At 43.7% G+C, this 20,165-nt stretch overlaps 1 protein-coding gene across 1 annotated transcript in view; it reads left to right on the forward strand.

The window, feature by feature from the left end:
* LOC311106494 (polypeptide N-acetylgalactosaminyltransferase 14-like) overlaps positions 1-20,165 on the forward strand; it is a 126,464-nt gene that overhangs the window by 100,965 nt on the left and 5,334 nt on the right. Inside the window, exons 9-14 of the mRNA XM_084148842.1 lie at positions 2,552-2,658; positions 6,797-6,923; positions 10,763-10,855; positions 11,251-11,334; positions 12,357-12,501; positions 19,485-19,604. Of these exons, the coding sequence (XP_084004968.1) occupies positions 2,552-2,658; positions 6,797-6,923; positions 10,763-10,855; positions 11,251-11,334; positions 12,357-12,501; positions 19,485-19,604 (676 nt within the window). The remainder of the gene's footprint in view (positions 1-2,551; positions 2,659-6,796; positions 6,924-10,762; positions 10,856-11,250; positions 11,335-12,356; positions 12,502-19,484; positions 19,605-20,165) is intronic.

Genomic DNA, 20,165 nt, shown 5'->3' on the forward strand with positions numbered 1-20,165 from the left:
TCGTCATCTGTTTGTCATAGGCATGTTCTTTTCTGTAATTTCTTCTCTCCAGTGGGGGTCTATTTATGGACAGTCAGTAGTTAATGGCAGACCGCAATAACTAAGTAGGATTTGGTGATGCGTGTGCCTCAGGGTTTTACAGCATTGTCCAACGATGATGATTTCCTCCTGTAATGCTCTGTTCTGTTGTTATGACGACACTCATTCAGTCTGGCAGATATTTATGTTGCAGCAGGCGAAATATACAACAAAGGATGTCTCGCTGCAAAATAAAGAAGCATCACGTTGTCTGTTTTATTGTGTGTCTGGGCTGAACTTAATCATTTGGCTTTCCCAAGGCTTCCTCATAAAGCTGTTTCTGACTTTATGCTGATATACATGTATAGTAAGCTGAATCAATAAATCATGAATCATTACTATCAGAAATAGTATGTCCTGATGCAAGGTTTGAAATGCAGGAGGAAAACATGCAGCCTAAAGCTGTTCAGGATGCAGCCAAGGTTATCGCTGGCGAGGGTTGTATTTTGTCAGATGTCAGTGTACACTACATGATCAAAAGTATGTGGACACCTGCTCGTCCAAAATCATGGGCATTAATATGGAGTTGGTCCCCCCTTTGCTGCTATAACAGCGGGGCCTTTCTTCCATTCAGCCACAAGAGCATTAGTGAGGTTGTGCACTGATGTTGGGCGATTAGGCCTGGCTCGCAGTCGGCATTCCAATTCATCCCAAATGTGTTCGATGGGGTTGAGGTCAGGGCTCTGTGCAGGCCAGTCAAGTTCTTCCACACCGATCTCGACAAACCATTTCTGTATGGACCTCACTTTGTGCACAGGGGAATTGTCATGCTGAAACAGGAAAGGGCCTTCCCCAAACTGTTGCCACAAAGTTGGAAGCACAGAATCGTCTAGAATGTCATTGTATGCTGTAGTGTTAAGATTTATCTTCACTGGAACTAAGGGGCCTAGCCCGAACCATGAAAAACAGCCCCAGACCATTATTCCTCCTCCACCAAACTTTACATTTGGCACTATGCATTCGGGCAGGTAGCGTTCTCCTGGCATCCGCCAAACCCAGATTCGTCCATCGGACTGCCAGATGGTGAAGCATGATTCATCACTCCAGAGAACGCGTTTCCACTGCTCCAGAGTCCAATGGCGGCGAGCTTTACACAACTCCAGCTGACACTTGGCATTTCACATGGTGATCTTAGACTTGTTTGCGGCTGCTCGGCCACGGAAACCCATTTCATGACGCTCCCGACGAACAGTTCTTGTGCTGACGTTGCTTCCAGAGGCAATTTGGAATTCGGTAGCTACGCGCTTCAGCACTCTGCGATCCCTTTCTGTGAGCTTGTGTGGCCTACCACTTCGCGGCTGAGCCGTTGTTGCTCCTAGACGTTTCCACTTCACAATAACAGCATTTACAGTTGACCGGTGCAGCTCTAGCAGGGCAGAAATTTGACGGACTGACTTGTTGGAAAGGTGGCACTTTACGACAGTGCCACGTTGAAAGCCACTAAGCTCTTCAGTAAGGTCATTCTACTGCCAATGTTTGTGGAGATTTCATGGCTGTGTGCTCGATTTTATACACCTGTCAGCAACAGTGGCTGAAATAGCCGAATCCACTAATTTGAAGGGGTGTCCACATACTTTTGTATATGTAGTGTATCTATTAGGTGCTACCTTTTTAAGTCATAGCCTTAAGTGCACTACGGAGACGTTATAGATGACCAGAGAAAGTGGTATTGCCTCCAGAATCAATTCCCCTCTGTCATCATTGGTCAAACTAAATGACTCAAGTTCTGCAGACAGAGACAGGAAATGAGAAACAGCTGTGAGAAAAGAGAAAATGAATGTGGAGAATGTTGTTGACGCCAGAGAGCATCATGGCGTGTCTATTCTAGACAGGAGACAATGCTCCTCATCGTTCAAAAGAAAAGCAGGTGAATTGAAAATGGCTTGCCTTAAAGTCAGCAACATGAGGAGGGCTCTCTCTCTCTCTCTCTCTCTCTCTCTCTCTCTCTCTCTCTCTCTCTCTCTCTCTCTCTCTCTCTCTCTCTCTCTCTCTCTCTCTCTCTCTCTCTCTCTCTCTTTCTGCCTTTGTTTCATCCTGTGCTGAGTGAATTGTATTAGATAGGTCCCGGTTAGCACTCCATGGAGGGCCTGGGTGCAGCTTCAGCTTCTGCCTGAAAATGAGAAGGTTTCCTCTTACACGTCTGACTCGCCTCTGCTTGTCAGCCGGTTCAGCCCTGCCCACCCGCCCGTCTGCCCCGGCTGGCTCCTGTATCACTCAATCAATTTACATTTTACTCAGCGGTTCACACACACTCACTGGGCCGGGCCGGGCCAGCATCATTATTCACATCAGCAACACTCAGCCGTGTGGAGATGGAGAGAGTTTAGATAGAAGTTTGGACTCTTCTACCAGCCACCTGGATCTATCATAAAGTGTTCTTAATGTCTACAAAAACATACAACAAACTATCTCAAGTCTACCCATCCAGTCAATGTTCCACAATATAATATTCCCTGAATATTCTCTCCTGCAGGACGCCCATCATCGCCGGAGGGCTGTTTGTGATTGACAAGTCGTGGTTCAACCACCTGGGGAAGTATGACACAGCCATGGACATCTGGGGGGCGGGGGAGAACTTTGGTGAGTGAGTCATCTGACTGGGGCCGGAGCTGGGTTGAGGGGAATTGGCTATGTGTGTGCCAGTCTGTCAGCACTAGGAGCCTGCCTCTATAGCTGACAAAATTATTTCTGTCTGCTCAAGGTTGCCTTCGCCTCGAGACCTTTTCTTACTAAAGCGGGACAGTTGATTAATTGTGTTGGAAGTCATTACCACAGTCCCAAACCCCAAAAAGTGATACTTTTTTAAATCAATCGAACCCTTTCCATATGATGGGCTTCTAACACTTATTGTATAGTTGAAACAGCAAGAGTCAAGAAGACACAAATATTAAGCAGAATTTTATATGACCAATCATTGTCCAGCATAACAGCACACCACTGTGAAACAAGCTAGAGAGAGTGTAACATTGCAGCTATTCCAGTCCTAGCCAGACGCCCTTGGAGCAATAGGTAGCGTGAGCACTTCTCTTCCCTGCTTCATGCTTGCTCCTGTCAGGTACATCTGCAGGCGAGTTGTGCACAGCAGCCAGGGCTAACCGAGGTAGTGGTGGGAATGATTCATAGTTTATTACAGTTTCTAGAAAGGCCAGGAGGCCTGACTATCGACTCTCCCATGTATCTCTGGCAGAAGGATGCTGGGGGTTCACATAGATAGACAGACAGTTTTCTCCTGACTGTACTGCTGCTGTTCAGATCAATAAAGAAAGGAGTAGAGACGAGTACAGTAAGACTGGAATAGAATACTCTCCTTCTTCCTCTTTCTCTCACTTTCCTCTTCATCTTCCCCAGTCTCTTCTATTTCTCTCTCTCTCTCTCTCTCTCTCTCTCTCTCTCTCCTCTCTCTCTCTCTCTCTCGTCTCCTCTCTCTCTCTCTCTCCTCTTCTCTCTCTCTCTCTCTCTCTCTCTCTCTCTCTCTCTCTCTCTCCCCCAGTCTCTTATTTCTCTCTCTCAATTCAATTTCAATTTCAATTAAAGGGCTTTATTGGCATGGGAAACACATGTTTACATTGCCAAAGCATGTGAAATAGATAATAAACAAAAGTGAAATAAACAATTAAAAATTAACAGTAAACATTACACTCACAAAAGTTCCAAAATAAGTGTTATGATGTGCAAATAGTTAAAGTACAAAAAGGAAAATAAATAAACATGACAAAAAAAATACATAGGTGGTATTTACATTTACATTTTTAGTCATTTAGCAGACACTCTTATCCAGAGCGACTTACAGGAGCAATTAGGGTTAAGTGCCTTGCTTAAGGGCAGCATCGACAGATTTTTCATTTTTTGTGAGCAGTGTGCACATAGCCTGTCTTCTCTTGAGAGCCAGGTCTACCTTACGGCGGCCTTTCTCAATAGCAAGGGCTATGCTCACTGAGTCTGTACATAGACAACGATTTCCTTAGTTTTGGGTTAGTCACAGTGGTCAGGTATTCTGCCACTGTGTACTCTCTGTTTAGGGCCAAATAGCATTCTAGTTTACTCTGTTTTTTTGTAAACTCTTTCCAATTTGTCAAGTAATTATCTTTTTGTTTTCTCATGATTTGGTTGGGTCTAATTGGGTTGCTGTCCTGGGGCTCTGTGGGGTCCATCAATTTGTATAGCAGGCCCTCATGCCAAATTGAGTCAAAAGCTTTTTTGAAATCAACAAAGCATGAGAAGACTTTGCTGGGTGTGCAGGGTGAATACGTGGTCTGTCGTACTGTAATTTGGTAAAAAGCCAATTTGACATTTGCTCAGTACATTGTTTTCACTGAGGAAATGTACGAGTCTGCTGTTAATAATAATGCAGAGGATTTTCCCAAGGTTGTTGTTGACGTATATTCCACCGTAGTTATTGTGGTCGAATTTGTCTCCACTTTTGTGGATTGGGGTGATCAGTCCTTGGTTCCAAATATTGGGGAATATTAGTGGGTTCTGGTAGTCTTTAGTAGTTGATTCTAAGATTTGTATTTGATCATGTATATGTTTTTGCTGTTTGTTCTTTGTTATATGGCCAAAAAGATTGGAGAAGTGGTTTACCCATACATCTCCGTTTTGGATAGATAACTCTTCGTGTTGTTGTTTGTTTAGTGTTTTCCAATTTTCCCAAAAGTGGTTAGAGTCTATGGAATCTTCCATTACATTGAGCTGATTTCTGACGTGCTGTTCCTTCTTTTTCCGTAGTGTATTTCTGTACTGTTTGAGTGATTCACCATAGTGAAGGCGTAGGCTCAGGTTTTCTGGGTCTCTATGTTTTTGGTTGGATAGGTTTCTCAATTTCTATCTTAGGTTTTTGAATTCTTCATTAAACCATTTGTCATTGTTGTTAATTTTCTTCGGTTTTCTGTTTGAAATTTGTAGATTTGATAGGGAAGCTGAGAGGTCAAATATACTGTTTAGATTCTCTACTGCCAAGTTTACACCTTCACTATTACAGTGAAATGTTTTGTCCAGGAAATTGTCTAGAAGGGATTGAATTTGTTGTTGCCTAATTGTTTTTTGGTAGATTTCAAAACTACTTTCCTTCCATCTATAGCATTTCTTAATACTATTCAGTTCCTTTGGCTTTGATGCCTCATGATTGAGTATTGCTCTGTTCAAGTAGATTGTGATTTTGCTGTGATCTGATAGGGGTGTCAGTGGGCTGACTGTGAACACTCTAAGAGAATTTGGGTTGAGGTCAGTGATAAAGTAGTCTACAGTACTACTGCCAAGACATGAGCTAAATGTGTACCTACCTTAGGAGTCCCCTCGAAGCCTACCATTGACTATGTACATACCCAGCGTCCGACAGAGATGCAGGAGTTGTGACCCGATTTTGTTGGTTATGTTGTTGTAGTTGTGTCTAGGGGGGCAAATGGGGGAGGGAATGATGTCACCTCCAGGTAGGTATTTGTCCCCATGTGTGCTGAGGGTGTCAGGTTCTTGTCCAGTTCTGGCATTTAGGTCGCCACAGACTAGTACATGTCCCTGGGCCTGGAAATGGTTGATCTCCCCCTCTAGGATGGAGAAGCTGTCATCTGTAAAGTATGGGGATACTAATGGGGGGATATAGGTAGCTCACATGAGGACATTTTTCTCTGTTGAGCTCATTTCCTTATTAATTTTTAGCCTATTTTACTTATCTCTCTCTCTCGCTCTCATTCTCTTTATTATTCTCTCTCTCATTCTTTCTCACTCTCTCTCATTCTCTCTCTCTCTCTCATTCTCTCTCGCTCTCTCTCATTCTCTCTCTCTCTCTTTCATTCTCTCTCTCTCTCATTCTCTCTCTATCTCTCTCATTCTCTCTCTCTCTCTCTCTCTCTCTCTCTCTCTCTCTCTCTCTCTCTCTCTCTCTCTCTCTCTCTCTCTCTCTCTCTCTCTCTCTCTCTCTCTCTCTCTCTCTCTCTCTCTCTCTCTCTCTCACACACACACACACACACAAACATACACACAATGTCTCTCTCCTTCTCCATCTCCCTCACACCTCTCCCTTTGACACTTTGAAATGTTGAAAAAGTTCAGAGGCTCATTGGAAATGTTTTGAGAATGTTACTCCGAAAAAGGAAGCATCATTTTATAGGCTGTGTTTGAGGCTACAAAACTTCAACTCTGTTGGATGTCTATACTGTATTAGCCTGGGCTAAATAAGACCAGGCCATGGAGGGACATGTTTATTTACATTCATGTGGCTGGTGGTGCACTTCTAAATGAGCAGAGGACACGGCAGATTTAAACATGAGAGTTTAAACCTGAGATATGAGGCAACAAGCATGTTATCAAATATTCAAGGCGTCAGAGTTGCCCCATATACAGATGATGATGGGTAATGTTTATGGATTGTAATGGAACGAGAAACAAAATAACTTCTTACCAGGAGTATATATTCTAACCTGGTTTCACTTGTAGATTTCCAATAACACTTTGTAATACTGTGTGTGTTCGAATTTCAGCTCTCCTGTCCCTGCCTGTCCCTGCCTTAGGACTCTCTGTTGTCCTACTGAACCTCCTCTCACACAGAACTCATACTGTCTACAAGCACTGCACATGCAATACAGTGCTGCTCTTTGTGGGTCATGGCTGTCCCCTGAGCTATTCCATGGGACAATGGTAACTAATGGTAGCTGTGTGTTGTGTGTGGTCTGTGTGTGTGTGTGTGTGTGTGTGTGTGTGTGTGTGTGTGTGTGTGTGTGTGTAGAGATCTCGTTCCGGGTGTGGATGTGTGGAGGGAGCCTGGAGATTATCCCCTGCAGCAGGGTCGGCCACGTTTTCCGCAAGAAACACCCCTACATATTCCCTGAGGGCAACGCCAACACATACATCAAGTAAGACCTGACTCCATCTGTACTGTATCTGCCTGCTCCAAAATACAAAAACAACAACATCCAGACCTACATCTTAGTGTGTCTATCTGCCTGCCTTCTCCAAAATAACAAGGTAACCCACGACAACCAAAGTACTGCACTGTGACTGTACCACTCGATACTGTATGTGTTATTGGGCTGAATTCATATTGTTCATGTGAGATGCCTCTTACAGCTGGCCTCAAAATAAAAAAAGCCAACCCATGACAACCAAAATAGGTGCTGCATTGTAACACTTCATATGTACTACTGAAATATTTAGCTGTTTTTACATTGTTCGTGTGAGAGGTAGGCCAATATTAGTGCAATGCAACCCAATAGTGGGAACAGATTTGCAGCGAACGTGGTAAATATAAATGAAAGAAATTGCTGTAGTTTGCTCTTAAGCTTTGCCAAACATTGTCTTTTGAATGTATTATGTTAAGCTCTATTGTCTCCTGCACTCTCCATATTAAGGATTAGGATCATGTTCCTACTGTGTTTGACAGGGATTTAGTCAGCTAATTGTGTGTGTGCACAAATTATATTATTTAATCTGAAAACTTTGTGAAACATATCGTCTTTTATCAAATGTTTAACTTTGACATGAATCTGAATTGCTGCCCTTGGTTAACAATGCAATTATCGACAGTTTTCTTTATTTGTATTTCTCATTTGCAATTAGCATTCAGGAAAGTCACGGCATGGTCTGACTATGTAAAGCGAACAACACACTATTTGATTTGATTACAGAGCAGTTTCAGAAAATTTGTTGTTGTGTAAAAATCACCCCTTGACTTGGCTGCATCTCCTTTGACTGACTGGCAGTGTGTGTTCACTGTTGGTTCACTGATTAGCTATCTCTCTTTACTTACAACACAAAACACATTAGAACACACAATGAATAATTCATTAATCCTGTCAACAAAATGTTTATGTCTAACATAGTTCAGCCGAGTTAATGAATAATTGCTCCAAGTATGATGTTTGATGGGGGGGGGGGGACAGTCTTCTAATGGCAGCCGGATGCTCAGCATGCCCACTGATAATGATGTGTAATTTCTTCACCTGTTCTCTCCATGTGCTCCGCTCTTAGCACAATATCACTGTCATTTGTGTTACAATACGTTACGCCCTTTTCTTTCTGCTTCTGCTCAGAACCCAGGCTGTTTAACAGTAGTGTTGAGTGTAAGGTGCAAAGGAGAGATGTGATGTGTGAACTTCAAAGGAATATAAAACAGCAGGGGGTACAGTAGGCCGAAAGTTTGTGTTGCTGCCTGTGAGGACCAAGGGGATAGGATAGGGCTGTAGACTAGTTTAATTAGCTGTACAGGACAGTGCATTCTGCTAGAGATGCACTGGAATGGACCCTTTAACGCTAGAATCTGCAGTTGCTTCATCAATTTTTGGACTTATTAATTAATTATATATACCCATTGATTCTTGAAGTATATAACTTTTAAATGCCTCATGAGCTTAGTTCAACTGTCGTACCCCATCAGAACCCAAAATATAAGCTTGTTTTACTCCAATGTTTGTAAACAACGTAAAACCATAATTTTGTTATAATGGATGAATAGTCCTTGCATCCATAGCTCGGTGTAGGAATTTGAGAGTGGTTACAGTGCCTTGCGAAAGTATTCACCCCCCTTGGCATTTTTCCTATTTTGTTGCCTTACAACCTGGAATTGGGGGTTTGTATCATTTGATTTACACAACATGCCTACGACTTTAGAGACTTTAGAGATAAGACAAAAAAACAGAACTATTCACCCCCCCCCCCCCCCCCCAAAGTCAATACTTTGTAGAGCCACCTTTTGCAGCAATTACAGCTGCAAGTCTCTTGGGGTATGTCTCTATAAGCTTGGCACATCTAGCCACTGGGAGTTTTGCCCATTCTTCAAGGCAAAACTGCTCCAGCTCCTTCAAGTTGGATGGGTTCCACTGGTGTACAGCAATCTTTAAGTCATACCACAGATTCTCAATTGGATTGAGGTCTGGGCTTTGACTAGGCCATTCCAAGACATTTAAATGTTTCCCCTTAAACCACTTGAGTGTTGCTTTAGCAGTATGCTTAGGGTCATTGTCCTGCTTGAAGGTGAACCTCCATCCCAGTCTCAAATCTCTGGAAGACTGAAACAGGTTTCCCTCAAGAATTTCCCTGTATGTAGCGCCACCCATCATTCCTTCAATTCTGACCAGTTTCCCAGTCCCTTCTGATGAAAAACATCCCCACAGCATGATGCTGCCACCACCATGCTTCACTGTGGGGATGGTGTTCTCGGGGTGATGAGAGGTGTTGGGTTTGCGCCAGACATAGCGTTTTCCATGATGGCCAAAAAGCTCAATTTTAGTCTCATCTGACCAGAGTACCTTCTTCCAAATGTTTGGGGAGTCTCCCACATGGCATTTGGTGAACACCAAACGTGTTTGCTTATTTTTTCCTTTAAGTAATGGTTTTTTTCTGGCCACTCTTCCGTAAAGCCCAGCTCTGTGGCGTATACGGCTTGAAGTGGTCCTATGGACAGATACTCCAATCTCCGCTGTGGAGCTTTGCAGCTCCTTCAGGGTTATCTTTGGTTTCTTTGTTGCCTCTCTGATTAATGCCCTCCCTGCCTGGTCTGTGAGTTTTGGTGGGCGGCCCTCTCTTGGCAGGTTTGTTGTGGTGCCATATTCTTTCAATTTTTTAATAATGGATTTAATGGTGCTCCGTGGGATGTTAAAAGTTTCAGATATATTTTTTTATAACCCAATCCTGATCTGTACTTCTACACAACTTTGTCCCTGACCTGTTTGGAGAGCTCCTTCATCTTCTAGGTGCCGCTTGCTTGGTGGTGCCCTTTGCTTAGTTGTGTTGCAGACTCTGGGGACTTTCAGAACAGCGCCCCAGAGTCTGAGACACTTAGATTGCACACAGGTGGACTTTATTTAACTAATTATGTGACTTCTGAAGGTAATTGGTTGCACCAGATCTTATTTAGGGGCTTCATAGCAAAGGGGGTGAATACATACTGTATGCACGCACCACTTGTATTTATTTTTTTGAATTTTTTGAAACAAGTTATTTTTTTCATTTCACTTCACCAATTTAATCTATTTTGTGTATGTCCATTACATGAAATCCAAATAAAAATCTATTTAAATTACAGGTTGTAATGCAACAAAATTGGAAAAACGCCAAGGGGGATGAATACATTTGCAAGGCGCTGTACATTTCTCCACACTCATCCCTCATCTCTATACTAAAACAGAGGCGGAAAGTCATCTAGCTTTAAAAGTGTACTAGAATGTTTATTTATCCACTTCAGTCGCTGTTCCATTGACCAATCCCATAATTTCATGAAACGCTTCACCTATGAATTTGTATTCAGGCCAGGGAGGCACTCAGACTTTAATGTCTGGGTGTAGCAGGTCCACGAGAGGAACCAGGATGGTGTGTTTGGGTCTGAGGATTATGGAATTCTCAATTACGTATTTGCCCTCATTTTAATATGCAAACTTTAATGAAATGGAACTAGGATGGTAATAAGGCCCACAACATTCAGTGAAAACTGTGAGCTAGACATAAGGAATATGATACAGTATACTTAACTCTCAGGAGTACATCTATTATTTTGCTGCTGATCTTTAGCAAGCGAGATAGTGAATTTTCTTGGAATGTGTTTGAGACCAATGTGCGAGGGCTGGCTTGGCTTCTGGTTATTTTGGTCACATACGCGCTAGGCCTTTTCACACCGGCAGTCTGGCCCACCCCGGAGTAAAGTGGTCTAATGTAAAACGCCTACTGAATCCTACTGTGTGATCTACTGGCTGTGTTGCAGGAACACCAGACGCACAGCGGAGGTGTGGATGGACGAGTTCAGACTCTTCTACTACTCTGCTCGCCCTGCAGCACGGGGCAAGTCCTATGGAGAGTGAGTGACACATCACCATACACTTCTACACAGCATACACTTCTACACAACATACACTTCTACACAACATACACTTCTACACAACATACACTTCTACATAACATACACTTCTACTGCTATATTTTCTATACTATAGAGGGCTGATAAAGATAAATATTAGAGAACACATACATTGCATCTGGTTTAGCAAGATTAACGAGGTAGACTGTTCAGTTCAAGCAATATCATTCAGGTTATTTAAAGAGAGTGTTTTTGGTTGCCCTGCATTACACATTGGAGCAATGTGCTTGCCTGTGTATAAGTGTGTAGCACTGACTTTTCTCTGATAAGAGCAGGGCAGTATTATAAAAAGGTTCCTCTCTCTAATATTAATTTCCATCTCTCTCTATTATCAGCATTCATGGCAGAGAAGAGCTCCGCAAGATTCTCAAGTGCAAATCCTTCAAGTGGTATCTGGACAACGTCTACCCAGAGCTCAAGTGAGTGTGTGCGGCTGGCCACTCACACACATCCCATTATGGTTCATTCAGAATAGATTAATTATTATTTTTTATATTCAGGCCTCTCTTTTTTTGTCCCCTGATTGCTCTGTCCCCCTGGCATTGGCTTCAAAAGCCAGGCTTGCAGCTCAATCTGACTGATACAACAACAGCCAGGCGTGATGGAGTTTAGGTTAATCCCATGGACTGAAATTAACAATGTGGACTCAGGGGAGAGAGGTCTGACCTTTAGATGACTTGGAACCACCGTTAATTGCATACTAAGAAAAAAAGACTGTAAAACGATCGTTGAAGAAAAAGGTGAATCGAGAGAAAGTTTATATAGGGAGAACAAGTCCCAGTGAAAGGACAGTAGTGAGGAAGAGTATAGACAGAGAATGTTAAAGAGACATACAAGAGATAGAGAGTGAGATACAGAGAGAAGTACAGTCGTAGGCTATTACAAAACACTTGCAGAGCACGCAGAGGATATAAGGGATATGAGTATCGTTAACTATGGTGGGGGGGGGGGGGGGGGGGGTGATGGATTCACTGCTGCTGGTTCCAGGTTCCTGTTTGCTGACTAAGTAAATGAGCTGGGCTGTAAAGCTTCCACAAACCCACACTGGCAGCAGACCACATTACTTACCTCACACACACACAAACACACACACACAGCCCCCCTCCCCAAAGCCGTAGGTTCTGCCTACCTCTGATAAATGGCTCTGTCATGTGAACAGCTATTTCTTCCTGTACATTTGATTATTTATTGTAATTCAGTTCAGACATTGTCTGACGAAGCGTTAATGCCAGGCCATGGAACATGACACACTAGCCTCAATTTTAATCACTATAATAAATAGTTATTTATGTGCATGTAAAAACGCCACCATGAATCTATCCCAGGCGTGAGTATCAACACATTACATTCAGAGATGATACATCTGCCTCGTATTCTGCATTGTGGAATATACTCTAAATCAAGAAAATACATTTATAAAATGTGTGTTGTGTATTTTCAGAGTGCCGGATGATTCGGACTCTAAGTCGGGGGTGATTCGTCAAAGACAGAATTGTCTGGAGTCACGGAAGCTGGAGGGACAGGACCTCCCATCTCTCACACTGGCACCCTGCATTGGGACCAAATCTGTGCCAGCACTCAACCAGGTACGGCCTACACTCAACATTCAAACAGCCAAGACTCAATAGGCAGAATCAACAGTCTATCTATGGCCCGCTCAAGACTCTAAACTGAGAGCTACGGGTCAATCCAGCTTCAGCACACACTGACAGAGAGCTATATCCCAGACCAGACTCAATACCCACAAATAATACAGAGAGCTAAAGTCTAGTCCAGAGTCATTACTACTCTATTACTAATGCCTGGTTAAAGGGCTGTTCTGCACACCAATCCAGCAGCTTCAACACTCACTGACAGAGAGGTACTATGTAACCCAGGCTGCTGTCTCCATGCCCTGTCAGAAAGTATCTGTCCTCATTAGCCTCTCCAGCACACACACTGTGTTAAAACAAACATGGGCTAAGCCTCTCTCCCCATCCATCCATACTGCTCCTGTCATGTTTTCTTTCCGTCTCTATACAATTCGAGCAGACAAGCATCATCTTGCACTTGTGGAATTCAGCCTGAGCTGCTCCCACTCTGACAGTCTCACACACTGGCTCGCTAACACACCTCGATCTCTCTCTACCTCTTTCTCTTTCTCTACCTTCCCCACCCCTCTCACTCTATCTTTTTCTACCTCTTCCTCTTTCCCCACTTCTCCTTTCCTTCTTCCTCCCTATCAATCTTTATTGTATTAGTTTTTCTCCCACTCTGTCTATATGCCTCTCCTTTCTCTCTCTCTCTCTCTCTCTCTCTCTCTCTCTCTCTCTCTCTCTCTCTCTCTCTCTCTCTCTCTCTCTCTCTCTCTCTCTCTCTCTCTCTCTCTCTCTCTCTCTCTCTCTCTCTCTCTCTCTCTCTCGTTCTACCTGATGTCAGTGCCACCAGCAAGCAGACCTGCCCGAGTGCTCAACGCCTCTCCGCCTCCACAGACAATTCCCAAGCACTTGTTCTGCAGATAGGATCATTCTCACCGCCGTGACCGGCTGTCACAGCACCTCCCTGTACACGTATCTCTGTCTCTCACGTACACACACATACACATACACACAAACACACACACACACACTTTGTCTAAGACCAAGTGTTAGCTGTTGATGGGTCATTAGTTTATGTAAATCAGATGATATCATAGAGATTTGTGTTATGCAGAAGGAAAGAAAGGCTGGTCAGACTTGTTTTGGTCGGGAGTAGTGTGTTTTTTTTTCTCTCCGAAATAATTTCCCTAGGAAGCACATGATGCTTTATTTGGCTTTAATTCAGCGCTGAAACATGCTAAAACAGGCTACTGTATAATTATTGTGTCAGCATTCATTTAGACTAGACCTATTATGCTTCTGCAGTATAGTAGCCCAACGGTTGTGTGTTATTATTCCAGTGTATAAGAATAGCAGAAGTGTCTAGGTCTAGGTAGGACACTCAAAGTAGATTCAGTATGAGACTGGCCACAGCTGTTCGTTATGGTCCGGGCTGGTGGTTCTCAGGTGTTCTGATAAAAGTAGACAGAGATTCAGCCAAAAACACAGCAGCTGCCAATATGGAAGACTGGATTCATGTTCTTACTCAGACTTTATCCAACCAGCCTGTCTGTGCTCTATTATATAGCCTCTATCAATCAATCAAATGTATTTATAGAGCCCTTTTTACATCAGCAGATGCCACAAAGTGCTTATACAGAAACCAAGCCTAAAACCCCAAAGAGCAGCAATGCAGATGTAGAAGCACAATGGCTAGGACAAACTCCCTAGAAAGGCAGAGAGGAACCAGGCTCTGAGGGGTGGCCAATCCTCTTCTGGCTGTGCCAGTGGAGATTATAAGAGTACATGGTCATTAAGGCTAGATGATTCTTCAAGATGTTCAAACGTTCATAGGTGACCAGCAGGGTCAAATAATAATCACAGTGGTTACAGAGGGTGCAACAGGTCAGCACTTCAGGAGTAAATGTCAGTTGGCTTTTCATAGCCGAGCATGTACAGTCGTGGTCAAAAGTTTTGAGAATGACATAATTATTGGTCTTCACAAAGTTTGCTGCTTCAGTGTTTTTAGATATTTTTGTGAGATGTTACTTTGGTATACTGAAGTATAATTACAAGCATTCCATAAGTGTAAAAGGCTTTTATTGACAATTACATTAAGTTTATGCAAAGAGTCAATATTTGCAGTGTTGACCCTTCTTTTTTAAGACCTCTGCAATCCACCCTGGCATGCTGTCAATTAACTTCTGGGCCACATCCTGACTGATGGCAGCCCATTCTTGCATAATCAATGCTTGGAGTTTGTCAGAATTTGTGGGTTTTTGTTTGTCTACCCGCCTCTTGAGGATTGACCACAAATTTTAAATGGGATTAAGGTCTCGGGAGTTTCCTGGCCATGGACCCAAAATGTCGATGTTTTGTTCCCCGAGCCACTTAGTTATCACTTTTGCCTTATGGCAAGGTGCTCCATCATGCTGGAAAAGGCATTGTTCGTCATCAAACTGTTCTTGGATGGTTGGGAGAAGTTGCTCTCGGAGGATGTGTTGGTACCATTCTTTGTTCATGGCTGTGTTCTTAGGCAAAATTGTGAGTGAGCCCACTCCCTTGGCTGAGAAGCAACCCCACACATGAATGGTCTCAGGATACTTTACTGTTGGCATGACACAGGACTGATGGTAGCGCTCACCTTGTCTTCTCCGGACAAGCTTTTTTCCGGATGCACCAAACAATCGGAAAGGGGATTCATCAGAGAAAATGACTTTACCCCAGTCCTCAGCAGTCCAAACCCCTTACCTTTTGCAGAATATCAGTCTGTCCCTGATGTTTTTCCTGTAGAGAAGTGGCTTCCTCGCTGCCCTTCTTGACACCAGGCCATCCTCCAAAAGTATTTGTCTCACTGTGCGTGCAGATGCACTCACAACTGCCTGCTGCCATTCCTAAGCAAGCTCTGCACTGGTGATGCCCCGATCCCGCAGCTGAATCAACTTTAGGAGACGGTCCTGGCGCTTGCTGGACTTTCTTGGGCGCCCTGACGCCTTCTTCTCAACAATTGAACCTCTCTCCTTGAAGTTCTTGATGATCCGATAAATGGTTGATTTAGGTGCAATCTTACTAGCAGCAATATCCTTGCCTGTGAAGCCCTTTTTGTGCAAAGCGATGATGACGGCACGGGTTTCCTTGCAGGTAACCATGGTTAACAGAGGAAGAACAATGATTTCAAGCACCACCCTCCTTTTAAAGCTTCCAGTCTGTTGTTCTAACTCAATCAGCATGACAGAGTGATCTCCAGCTTTGTCCTCGTCAACACTCTCACCTGTGTTAATGAGAGAATCACTGACATGATGGCAGCTGGTCCTTTTGTGGCAGGGCTGAAATGCAGTGGAAATGTTTTTTTTTGTGATTAAGTTCATTTTCATGGCAAAGAGGGACTTTGCAATTAATTGCAATTCATCTGATCACTCTTCATAACATTCTGGAGTATATGCAAATTGCCATCATAAAAACTGAGGCAGCAAACTCTGTGAAAATTAATATTTGTGTCATTCTCAAAACTTTTGACCACGACTGTAGAGGTAGAGGTAGAGGTAGAGGTAGAGGTAGAGAGAGAGAGTCGAAATGAAACGAAACAGCAGGCCCGGTAGAAGGTGAACAGGTCAGGGTTCCACAGCCGCAGGCAGAACAGCAGAAACTGGATCAGCAGCACGACCAGGTCGACTGGGGACAGACAGGAGTCGTCAGGCCAGGTAGTCCTGAGGCATGGTGCTAGGGCTCATGTCCTCCGGGAGGGGAGAGAGAGCGAGCGAGAGAGGTGGGAGAATTAGAGGGAGCATACTTAAGATCACATGGATGAATCTAGTTGTCTACCCCTGCTCTAAAAGCACACTGTCTGTCTCATAAAGCAGCACACAGCTCCCCTAGACTTGGAGCCACTTAGATTAACATTACAGTAAATGAACATTGGCGTGCCACAACGGACATCGTAAAAAGCTGTGCCATTACTGCAGGGTAATTAGATTTAATACAGAGCACATTTTCACAGTGCAGTTTATCCTATTAAGCAGTGATATGTGCATGCCCTCTGCCTTCCGACCTGTTAATCTGCTAGCAGGCCTCGTCTCCACCCACCTGCCTTTTAATACACAAAACCCATCTGGGCCTGGTTATTACAGCCCTCTGCTCTCAACCCAGAGACAGGCCTACTGTGCTGGCCTGGCCTCCTGGTGTCACTTCCAGATACACTGAGATACACATACCTCCCACACTGCCCTCTGACATGGCTGCTGTCACTTGTGCGCACATTGCCACAAATAATGTGCCCACACACACACACACACACACACACACACACACACACTGGGCCCTATCCTCTGTGATGTGTTTCCAGGTGATGTGATTCTTATTGCAGCAAGGTTGTAATGTAACTGCTGCAGGGTAAAAGGATGACTAATGATCCATGTGGACCAGCTCTTACGATGAACATGGCATATACACTACAATATTGGGCTGTATTCTCAAGGCAGAAGAGTGTTTTTCATATCAAATGGGGTGTAAAATAGCATGTCAACATTTCGTGCTAATGTAGGCCTATTTGCTATGCACCACATTTTCTTATTCAAGTTTAGGCTACAAAAAAGAGCCTTAAAAATCATGAAATCCTAGCTGTGATATTGTATTCTTGTTAGTATAGGCTACTGTAGAGCTTGTTATGGTGTGTTGCTGGGAGAATGGATGGGACTTGGTTTTTGTGTGACCTTTTTTGTGCCTGCCTATCCTTGGGGAATTAAAACCCTTGGAAATGTGTTTCACACAGACTGACTGAATGTAATGCTAACTCCTCTGACTGCTCCCATAGAGCTAGCTCCTTTTTTTCTAAGAGTGTATCTAGAACCTAAAGGGGTTCTTCGGCTGTCCCCATACGAGAACCCTTTGAATAACCCTTTTTGTTTCCACATAGAACCCTTTTGGCTTCCATGTAGAACCCTCTGTGGAAAGGGTCCTACATGGAAGCCAAAAGGGTTCTATGTGGAACCAAAAAGGGTTCTCCTATGGGGACAGCCAACCCTTTTTCTAAGAGTGTAGATAGAGGACTCTAGTGTCCAAAAGCCTGTTTTATCATGGGCAGTGCCATTGAGGACTTTCACAATTTTTAAGTAGTCAACTGGGTGGTGGGACGTCCTATGGGTTAGGGAAGGATCGCATAATTCCATCCAGGTCACCAGGAGGGATTAGCCAAGGAATTATACTCATGAGGAAACATTCCGTAACTGCAGGTAGCAGGAAATCGCCAACCTTGGCTTTATACCTGTTCAAACAACACACTTTACGTGGCAGTGTGCACCCTTTCAGTTTGTTTGCCAACTCATAGTAGTAGAATAAGAAAATGTACTACTTCAAAATGGAGAGGGACTCAATGGCGCTTCCCATGCTCTCACAGACGCCATAATGGAACAGATACAATGATGCGATGTCTATCTAAGTCTATGGCTGCTCCTCTCTAGGCATCTTCAAGTCAGTGTTACAGCTTGATGTTTGCCTGGGATGTCCTCCGGTACATTGATAATTGCTTGTAAAGAGAAAGAAACGCATGTTAGAACACAGATGAAAGGGTGCTAGTCGGAAACAAGTATTCAAATGTTTGTAGCTCCGCTAGTTTTACTCTATTAATCATACTTTTTTGTATTAATTGTTGTCCTTACTGCTACTGCTCACTACATATCTTCCTAATTGCCTCCAATTAAGTTGACAGAACCCTCTTCCTATCTTGGCATTGGCCCTCAGGTGTCGCTTGCTATCAACTCACTTCTTTAATGCCAAAAGAAACTAGACAGGATCTACCATTTCTACAGATAATTAAATGAATCTGAGGCACATGTGTGTGAATTCAGTAGTTCTCAATTTGCTCTGCTATATACATTCGTAGTTATAGCTTGAATTGGCGAAGACCGGTCCTATTTAGTCATGCTACATATTTTTTTCAAAACACATGGTTACACATTATGAAACCAAGGAAGTGCACAAAAGTTGAATCCAAGAACATCACAACGTCATGTTAGAAAAAACAAGCTTTCCAAAAATGCAGGGACCCAGACAAGGACCCAGATGCTTTATTGTTTGAGAGCAGGGGAAGGAGATATAATATAAATGAGACTACAGTTTATGTGTTGGAGTGCATCTCGCATGTCTAGGACATATCGGTACAGGGATGTCACCTGGTAGCTTGTACTCTGAGCGACTTTAACAAGATTTTCAGTCTTTCTGTCTGAAATTCTACAATAAAACACTAGAATCCATGACATAATATGTGTGAATAATTGGATCCTTGTGGGCCCACTCAATATCAAATTCTCTGTAAGCTAGCTAGACCATGAAAAGTGGCTGGATGTGCGTGCACCACCATACACAGACAGGTTTGGCAGCATCACTTCTACATACCAGTGATGAGTTCCAGTGATCAAAGTATTTACTGTTTTTCATCTGGGGGGTTTTCAATTCTCAAGACTTGACTGTGTGTTAATTGTATGTGTGTGTGTGTGTGTGTGTGTGTGTGTGTGTGTGTGTGTGTGTGTGTGTGTGTGTGTGTGTGTGTGTGTGTGTGTGTGTGTGTGTGTGTGTGCGTGTGTGTGTGTGTTTGTGTGTGTGCGTGTGTGTGCGTGCATGTGTGTGTCAATCTCCAGTATGCTAGCTCAGTAATATTCCCTGGTCTGGTTCCACAGAGACAGAGTCTTATTATTTCATGATGTATGGAATGTTCCTGAAGAGTGAACCCACTCCCAGAGACAGATGTTCTGGAGGTGTGGGTAGTGGTGTGTGCTGGACTGGAGACACACACTCTGCCTGGGTGGAGGAATTGGATTGCCTCACGATTGGATGTAGCATACACTCATACACGCCCAGTCTGTAGTAATCTGTGTGTTTTCAGTAGTATAACATGATTGTGTTCTGCTATTCATACATCTACTCTCACATACATTACACTATGTTGGTATGTAGACTGTTTTGTTAGTAAGTAATTATTGTGTTGTTGATGTGTTATCAGTGTATCTCTCTCTCCTCAGGAGTGGATCTACACCCATGGGCAGCAGATCCGCCAGCAGCAGCACTGCCTCTCCCTCTCCACCACCTTCCCTGCCTCCCAGGTCATGCTGATGCCCTGCAACATCAGCAACGGGAAACAAGTAAGAGCCCAGAGGGCACCCGTTCTCACCCATCGTGCCGGCCCGCCACCGACACCACAGCCCCCTGCCACAAACGAGCAAAGCAACTTCTGACAAGCCATAAATCAACTTTCACTTAGGCAGTCTGATAGTCTCCTGGAGAGTCTCCACTGCGCTGTGCCTGAGAGCTCTGGGTTATGCCTGTATCACTAGCCAGCTGCTGCTGCTGCTGCACCCTGAGACAGAGGCAAGGTCCTCCTTATCTAACAGTATGCTAGCGAGGCTGTTTACATGGTTTGAGGCTGTCCGAAAAGGTCGAACATGTTATGACATTTTGGGTAAACAATAAGGGGAAAAAAACAGGAGTTGGTTTGTGGAGAATGTGTGCAGATACTGTTTATGAGTGGGAGGGTGTTTTGAACAGCATGTATGACTGTATAGTGTGTTCACATTGTTTTGTTTGGGTGGTGACTGCAGGAACAGATGATTCATGAATATGTGGTGATAATGATGTAGTGTCTGGTGAAAACATAGGAAGTGAGAGAATGAAGGATCGTGAGGGGGATGGAGAGAGAAAGATGA

This window comes from Coregonus lavaretus, assembly GCF_964263955.1.
Source record: "Coregonus lavaretus genome assembly, chromosome: 31".
Taxonomy (NCBI): Eukaryota; Metazoa; Chordata; class Actinopteri; order Salmoniformes; family Salmonidae; genus Coregonus; species Coregonus lavaretus.